Source organism: Argopecten irradians, chromosome 8 (assembly GCF_041381155.1).
Source record: "Argopecten irradians isolate NY chromosome 8, Ai_NY, whole genome shotgun sequence".
Taxonomy (NCBI): Eukaryota; Metazoa; Mollusca; class Bivalvia; order Pectinida; family Pectinidae; genus Argopecten; species Argopecten irradians.
The window spans coordinates 14,795,245-14,804,288 of record NC_091141.1 but is presented as its reverse complement, the minus strand read 5'-3'; the positions used below and the strand labels follow the sequence as shown (position 1 = coordinate 14,804,288).

Sequence of the window (9,044 nt, the reverse complement as noted above, 5' to 3'; positions counted from 1 at the left end):
TTTACATCAAAGCCAAATCCAAAAGCTTGGGGCACAACCATTATTATGACGACAAAACTAGAACTTACTGCTATTATCAGTGTATGTGTGAATCGTATGGCAATTGCGATGGTCCAACAGTAAATAGTGCCTGTGCTTGTGATCCTAACAAACCACAGACATCCACGACAACCTTAACCTCACGAACATTACCGCCCTGGTGCTTCAGCCCTGATGGTAAAACATGTTCCTGGTACCTGGACTGTTTGAAGCAGCGATATCCGTGCGAGGGAACTGAAGCAGCATACGCCAAAAAATCGGTGACCTTTATACCGACCATTACCAGTCGTTTTCTACAGATGGACAAATTTAGATTGATGGGGTAAGGGAATGTTTACAAGTAACGCTGGTCCCTCTATTAAGGCACTGGATGAAACCCACTTGTTCTGATATCAAAAACATTGCATTTGCTTCGCATGCAATTGCTACACTGGTCAGGCGTCGGGAGGCTCATTTTGCTCGTTAAGCCTGGTGGATAAATGGCGAGTGTTCCTTACAATCAAATGCGCGTTTATTAACTCGCGTATCTGCGTGAAAATTCAAGACGTTATTGAGATTAACCCGAACGCATTTGCCGGCAAAATAGTCGACTGGATTTCAGTCAAGGAAAAGTGGGGAGACAAGGGTATCGGTTGGTTTGGCTAACGCGGTTCACTTAACACCAACACGAATCAGACGCAACCTTCGTCGACGTCGTCTGAATCAGAGTTCCAAATTGATATCATTCTTGCTCCAAAACACGAATTTGACCTGAACGCCCAACCTAATGTTACCATGGCAAACGCGACAGAAGCAGCGATACCGCTCGGAAATACAGTCCGCAATGGATATCTACGATTATCCATAGACGGAAATCAAGTCTACGTTATTTCTATGGTGGTCTGTTTCGAGGTAGATTGTAATACTAGATGTATCGATGTACCATCCAATACTAGATTGGTAAATGTAGCTTCCAATGCGCAAACAACATCCATGCCCTCCAGGATCTTCATCTTCCTGGTCGGGCTTCTTAACCTGCTTATGAGACATTTGTAACCAATCGGGACGTATCCATTTACAGGTACTGGTATGCGACTCGTAATACACTACCAACATTACTGGTGTTAACAGAGGGGAGTCAAATACATGCCTTATAAGACTCATATAAAACTAATACTGCAAGAGTTAGGGTTGTACCAAAGACTGGACTATTGTGAAGGTTTGCCCTAAGACCATGTCATAATATACGTAGATGTGTTAATATATTACAGATTATTTAAGGATTAATTGTCAATTTTGTTGCGTGCATATTGACTGATGAAGAAAGTTAATCTCGAGCAAATGAAGAGACAATTTGCACGAGATTAACTTTCTTCATCAGTCAATGCAAGCAACAAAATTGATAATCGATTATTATATTTTAACCAATTTAAAATTTCCGCTGTTGAAAAAGTCAAAGTCTATGTATCCGGTATAACACTAGTATACACATTTGCAACATTGTATTAGTCCTCGTACATGTATGGACATCCACGGAACAGCCGCCAGTCAGTTCTTCTCGTCACTAAGGCAACACAAAAGATAGTTCCGAAAATAGCTTCATTGTTTGAACTTTCTTACAATTAAAATGGCGAATTTGAAATATTGTCTTCATGTATGAAAATATTGGCTTTGATTTTATCACAAAAGCATTCTTATGTCGCTTTAAATAAAAAAAATCTTTCTGCGCAGTACTGGCAATGCAGTTAATGTGTGATCCGGTTGCTCGATTAAGCAGGGTCCGGTTTCACTCTCACATGTGAAGCTTTTGTTGTTAATATTATGATAAAACCATTTTTTTCAAATTTCCAGTTGTGTTATATCGTAAACCATCTTACTACAGATATTTCCTCTGTTAGCCGTATGAGACAAAAATCTTGGGTAGACCAGATATCGGAATTTCATCTCATCATTGGAATTGAATGGGTGCGTGTACCTCTAGTCGCATGAAAAAATTCCACCACTCATGACAAAACCTCGTTTTGAATTTAAATCCAAAATGGCCGTATTAATGTGCATACTTTCTGATAGTAATGGAGCTGAGTGACATAGAAACATGTATAATACGTCCATTTTAATTAATTTGAGTATGACTAATTGATTGGTGATAGTTTTGAAATTGTGTAGTACAGGTAAATTTTGAAATATATTTATTTTGCCTATTAAATAGTCTGTAATTTGCAGGATGTAAATGAGTTGCAATAATGAATTAGCACTGGTAAATTTATTATAACGAGCTTATATTCAATGATATATCCATTTATGCAATTCGAATAGGTTATACATATTGTTGTTTGTTTAATTACAAACGTCCGGTTAACAGCTAGGGTCATGCAAGGACGGCGTCCCATGCGTGTGTTGCGCGCATGAAGTGTGGGTGCGTGTCCTGAGAAACTGCGGTATACAATGTATTCATTATATGTCTTCTTGTACATTATAATTAGGTCACATACAGACCACGGGCGAACCTTCCGGCCAGGTGAGTTAATAATGAAACACAAGGACGTATTGACTATAACCTTTACAATAAAGTTTTATTTTCACTTGTTAAATATAAAGCCACTTCAAAAAGATGGGGTTCCTTCGTAAAACCAATTATGTAACTTCGCAGAGTCGACCATGATGTGTCTGGGTCAAGGTGTCGCACTGCATATGGGACTGGAGAAGTCACATGGTTTATTTGTGGTAAAAACTTTTTTTAATGTCACTGTGTCTTGACTTCATTGAAAATGCGTTAAGCTGTAGTATTATACTCTAATATACGGTATATCTACTTCTGATTAAAGAGTGCCTCCCGTGTATCCTCCATACTCAAACTTTTGGTTTTAAATTTCGTTTCAGTTGTACTTGATGCTCCTATAGCATAATGTTTGTAAAAAAGAATAAATTAAACAAATGATGATTTGTAATCAGACATATTGCATATATACATATTTGCACAGTCATTCCAGATGTTTGTTTCAATGATAAACAACGGCGTATGATTTTCTTAGGGATGTGATGTGAGGAATCTTAAGTGAAGTAACAAGCGTCTATAATGCAATTAAGAAGTCGTTTTGTTGCTTGTGCTACGAAGCTGAACATCGGCTGTGGCTTTCTGTGGAAAAAATGTCTTTCTTCTGCAACGTCGCACATATGCTCATTTAAATCACAATAGCTATTGATATAACTTTTGTTTGTTTGATTAATTAACGTCCTATTAACAGCTATGGTCATGTAAGGACGGCCTCCCATGTATGCGGTATGTTGCGTGTACATTAAATGTATGTTGTGCGAGATGCATGTTTTGGAAGACTGCGGTATATTCATGTTGTGTCTTCTTGTATAGTGGAACTGTTGCCCTTTTTATAGTGCTATATCAATGAACATGCCGCCGAAGACACCAAGCAATACACCCTACCCGGTCACATTATACTGACAACGGGTCAACCAGTCGTCCCACTCCCTGTATGCTGAGCGCCAGGCAGGAGCAGAAACTACCACTTTTATAGACTGTGGCGTGTCTCGGCCTTGGGACAGAACCCGGAGCCTTCCTCACAGGGGCGAACGCTCAACTCAAGGCCAGGTATGAGGCGGTGCCAAGAGAGGCATTAGGAAAGATAGAGTCAGTTAGGAAGAATAGAAAAGATAAGATCCTAAATTTAGTCGTCTTTTACGATCATGCAATAGGGGCAGCAGGTACAATTCTTACGCCCTACCTGCAGGACATGTTGATATAACGGCGACTAAGTTTTATTTATTCAAACCACAAATAAAAACATTAAAAAAATTCAAAATATTGCATATGGATTTCGATTTTGATTTACCACTATGTACGATTTTACGACCTGGACCTTTGATTTTCTTATCAGTATTTTGCACTCTATGTTTTCCTTTTTAGGTCATCTGACCCGAAGGGTCAGGGTAACCTATTGTCATCATGCACCGTCCGTCGTCGTGCGCCGTGCGTAAACTTTTCATTCAAACGGCTTCTTCTCAATAACCGAAAGGCCCAGGGCACTGATATTTAATCTGTAGCATGCTGGGATGATGGGCTACCAAGTTTGTTTAAATGAATGACCTTGACCTTCATTCAATGTCACAGGGGTCAAAAAGGCTAAAAAAGTTTTAAACAACTTATTCTCAAGAACCAGGAGGCCCAGAGTACTGATATTTAGCCTGTAGCATGCTGGGATTAAGGGCAAACAAGTTTGTTCAAATGAATGACCTTGACCTCCATTCGAGGTCACAGGGGTCAAATAAGCTAAAATGCTGTGACATGCTGGGATGAAGAGCTACCAAGTTTGTTCAAACAGGGGTTAAATAGGTTAAATCTTTAAACCACTTTGTTGTATTGTGCTAATAGTCAGATGACCGTAAAGGCCCATGGGCCTCTTGATACCATATTGATGAAAGTATTAATTTTCTTTCCCATTTTCATTAATTTGTAAAGTGCCTTACAATGCGTAGGTTAAACATATAAAGTATGCACAAAAATATCTATTCAAGGGAAGCAAATCTAAAAAACGAATTAATATACGTATACCTACACATCAATTATTGAACGTGCCCGTGTACAATACATGGATGCAGTTTAGAGGCTTAATCTAGTTAATGCAGTAAGTACACAATAAACAGCAACGGAGAATATAAGATAAATTATCGTGTATTACACAGTAAATGATAAAATCAATTGATGGTAATAATTCATAAGTAAATAAAGGAAATAAGAATGTTGATTAACTGGATAATTTTAATCAAAACATACATTGTGATATATTGTAACAGTGCTTCTTATTAATCTTTTGATAATCTATCAATTCAGTTGCGATGTTAACGTAATTACAATACTGACAATGTTTTAATTTTACAAGTACATGTAAAAATTAGAGCTGAAAATGATATCTACCTCTACAGTAAAATGTGTACATACGGTCAGATCATATTGTTGATCTACAATTTCTTAAAACGATTTTACAGCGTTATTAGTAATAGTAATGTATGTTTGCGTCTAAATATACATAACGCATAACAACAAGTGCAAAAGTCCTGTGTTGTAACTAATATTTATAAAAAAATCATAAATGTATGTCTGTCCATTTGAATAATTTTCACAGCTTAATTTATCCAACTTGTTGGTGTGAAATAGCTTACTGAAGAATAAATAACAAGCCAAAATTTTCGCGCAGTTGTGGCACATAGAGTACCGTTAAAGGCAATCCGAAGCAGTTATAGCGATAGCCTTAATGGTTTCTCCAAAAGCACTAAGGAAAGCTTCTTTGATAGTCCAAAATACTGCAAATTTGTCCTGGAGATTGAGGGAGCAGAAGGAGAATCCATCAGAAGGACTTGTATAACACTTGGGATGGGACGCGAACGCGATGCTCTTGATGTCAGCACACGACTCATTGACTGTAGAACTTAGAATAGGCACCAAGGCCACCTGTAAACACTTCTTTGCTGCAGCAATCCATTGCTGACCATATGACGAAAACATTTGAATGTTTTTCGCGTACCGGTCGCAAAACTTTTCGGCAAAGGTAACAGCATAGGCAGAATCTGTTTGTTCACACGGGAATCGTTCTTCCAAACATTCCCTATACCAAGAGCATTTCGTGCCATCGGTATTGTAGCACCATAAAGGTAACTTCGGAGATGTAACGTTAACCTTGGAAAACTGACAGTTAATACCGACTAATGCACATGACAACAGCAAGGTATATTTTATATACAAACGCATCCTGCATCTCATCTGGTACTCAGCTGTGAACTCGTATGCCCCTTGACCTAGTTGATGTTATCTTATCTACTTGTAAACGTCTATATAGGCTGACAGACATAATGGAAAATCCTGCCTTGTCAACAGCCTTGTCGATCACGTGTTACTGACAGCGATACAGTCGTCCAACTCCATTACGGACGAGGAATGATATTCTGAATATTATCATAATAGTATATATAGAGGGTAACAAAGTAGGATGATTATATATATGCATGTGTGAATATCATCCTCTGCGATTGTCTAATCTTTGTTTACACTTCAAATATAATTTTGTAAATATGTATGGAATTCACTTAGCTTATGGGATGTGACTATTACTGACACATGGGCCATGTTAGATTGTATTGATTGTGAATTGATATTGTTAGTAGACGTTCCAAAAGACACCGATAATTAAAATATCATTAGTGGGCGTTAATTTATTTAAAACTATATTTGGACACACAAAGAGATGATATAAGGTAGTTGTTTGGATTAAGTCACGTGTTTTTATTTGAACCCTATGTGTATAACATATAGCAGTAATTTTAATTATTCTATGTTAATTATCACTAAAAGTGTAATACCTCGATGGCAAAATTCCTCACCAAGTAAATATAAACCGTCTCTCTAAGTGATAGTATAAGAGACATAAATTTTCAATTTTATATATTTTAAAATGATAATTCCTGTGACCTATTTCGTTCACTAACATACTTTACTAACATGCTATCTGCATTGACATTAGCGTCTTATAAACAATTTAAGATACAATCAATTGAAATCCACACTTTAAAAACAAATCATTATGACTTATAGAGAAAATAATGACATTAAATACAAAAAAGTTCATATCAACCTTGACATCCAGATTACACAATGATGCGTGGTGACTCTTATCACAGTTATCGTATTTAGGACAGGCTAAGACACGCACATGTAGGATACCCTTCTCTTTTTATCGTTGGTCGTACTACCAGTTGTTTACGCGACATTGTTGTCTTAAAATTGAGATACGAGAAAGACGTTCGTAAAGACACAATAGCTATTACATGTATATCATAGGTAATAACAAACGATTGACCAGACATGATTTCTTTACTTGGCATTGAAAATTTTAAATAAATATTTTGGCAAATTAGCAGATATATTTCACTGACAAAAGATACCGTAACATGCATGTTTAAATTCCACATAAAATGCCATGTTATTACATGATGGATAATTGACCGCACTATTTTGTTAAAACATCGATAACACATGAACTCACGAAAACATCAGCACTTTTGGATGAAAGATTAATATGACTCAATATTACCTTCTATCATATGTTCAATGTTTCAAGAGTAATTGTAGTTTACGAAGTAGGCGTAGACTATGAAGATGACTTTAAACAAAAATGAATCATTTAATTTACTGGCTGCGTTAATCAAGGTATACCCATTAAATAGTGGAGAGGTTACCTGAAGAAACACAAAATTGCAGTTGATATCTCCACATACATTGATCGATAACACTTCTGCTGGAGTATCACTATCCAACCAAATATCTCCCCAATCCATTGAATACTCTAATGACATGACGATGTCAGTCATGTTAACTTTGGTGACGTTATGATAATTAAGGTCGAATATATGTTTAATTCCAAGTATGGCATCAATCCGAAATTTCGGGACACTTTGTAGATCAGATAGGTCAATAGTTTCTGCCATGTTTTCTTTGAATATTGTTTCATGAAAAGAACCTTTATACCCAAACCAGGAAATACCGGTTTGTTCCCATTTCTGTTGTTTTGCGATGGCATCTAAAATTTGACCCGCATATCTGTCATTATTCTCAGCGAAAAAAGTTGACTTCCTCACAAATATTTGTAGCAAGGCCATATAGTAACCCTCCGAATCAACACTAGGTTGTCTCCGTGTCACACATTCGAAAAACATATCCCATAAGCTATTTACTGGTTCTACGAATCCATCGCTAAACGCACCTTTAATTGTCCAGAATATCGTCAACTGGTCATGGAGATTGAGGGAGCAAAATGATACATTAGTGGTTTGTGCTCCATAACACTTGCCATGAGATGCAAACGCTTGGGTTTTAATTCTGTCACAGGCACCGGTGGCCCATGGACGAAAAATAGGCACGAGTTCGAGCTGTAGACATGCTCTTACAACATCTACCCAGCGTTGTCCTGTGAGATTTAATTCCGTTTGATGTTTAGAATACAACTCACAAAACGCCTTGGCATAGGTAACTGAATTTTCAGCATCATGTTCCTTACACGGATAAAGTTCTTGAAGACATTCCCGGTACCATGAACACATTTTACCGTCAGGGCTGAAGCACCAAGACGGCAAAGCTAATTGTGAAGATATCGTCGTGTCGAATTTGTCTTCAGATTCACAGACACAATCACCGTAAACTTCTCCGCCTTCACATTTACCATACGTCTCGCACATGCACTGGAACCAGCAAAACGCGGTAGAGTTGGATACACATTCGTAATGCTTGTCTCTGCCATGTGATTTAGCTCGTATATAATCGTTTGACAGACACGTAGCCCACTGAGGAATATTTCCGTACTTTGGTAACTGTACGCAGTCATATTTCCCTGGAGGTCCTATATACTCATCACATGTACATGTAACCAGGTCAAATGACATGGCGAATAGTAAAATATACTTTAAAAGTACACCCATTTTAAATGCTTCAACCAGACATACATGGGTACAATTTCACACATGGAGATATCAGCAAGGTCGTTGTTACGTCATTGTTGTATCCATTGATAACAATGAACTTTATCTTTTTTTTTTCACCACACACCATTGCAGCAATACGATATCTGTTCTAGAACAGCAAAATGATACTTAAAATTTAGGAAAATGATGTTATAAGTTCTTAATTGTTTGATTTTTAGCTTTTGTACAATCAATTGACTCTCAATACCTAACATGCCATAGTTTTAATATGTAGGACATTAGAATTATACAGGATAACCCCATTAAATGATCGTAAAACGTGACTTATATGAACCTTGTCGGGTAATGTAAAATACTACGTTATAGCCATGAATTCTTTGTACACGTGTTCGTTATCAGCGTGCTTTATTTTTTTTTATACTTTAAGTTTTCTGTATGTGTTCTTGACGTTATTACTCGTGCCGATGTTATGTATTTTTATTGTTTGAGTTTTTGTTTACTGTGCATGCTACGTTTGTATGCAACTTTTTGTATTAAAAATTCTG

The 9,044-nt window shown here is 37.1% G+C and overlaps 1 protein-coding gene across 1 annotated transcript; it reads right to left on the bottom strand.

Annotated features, from left to right (window-relative positions):
- Window positions 1–6,501: 6,501 nt before the first annotated feature.
- LOC138329459 (uncharacterized) lies at window positions 6,502–8,519 on the bottom strand. Its single transcript, XM_069276476.1, has one exon. It carries the CDS (start codon window positions 8,494–8,496, stop codon window positions 7,138–7,140), a length of 1,359 nt encoding a protein of 452 aa, XP_069132577.1. The 5' UTR covers window positions 8,497–8,519; the 3' UTR covers window positions 6,502–7,137.
- Window positions 8,520–9,044: the final 525 nt, after the last annotated feature.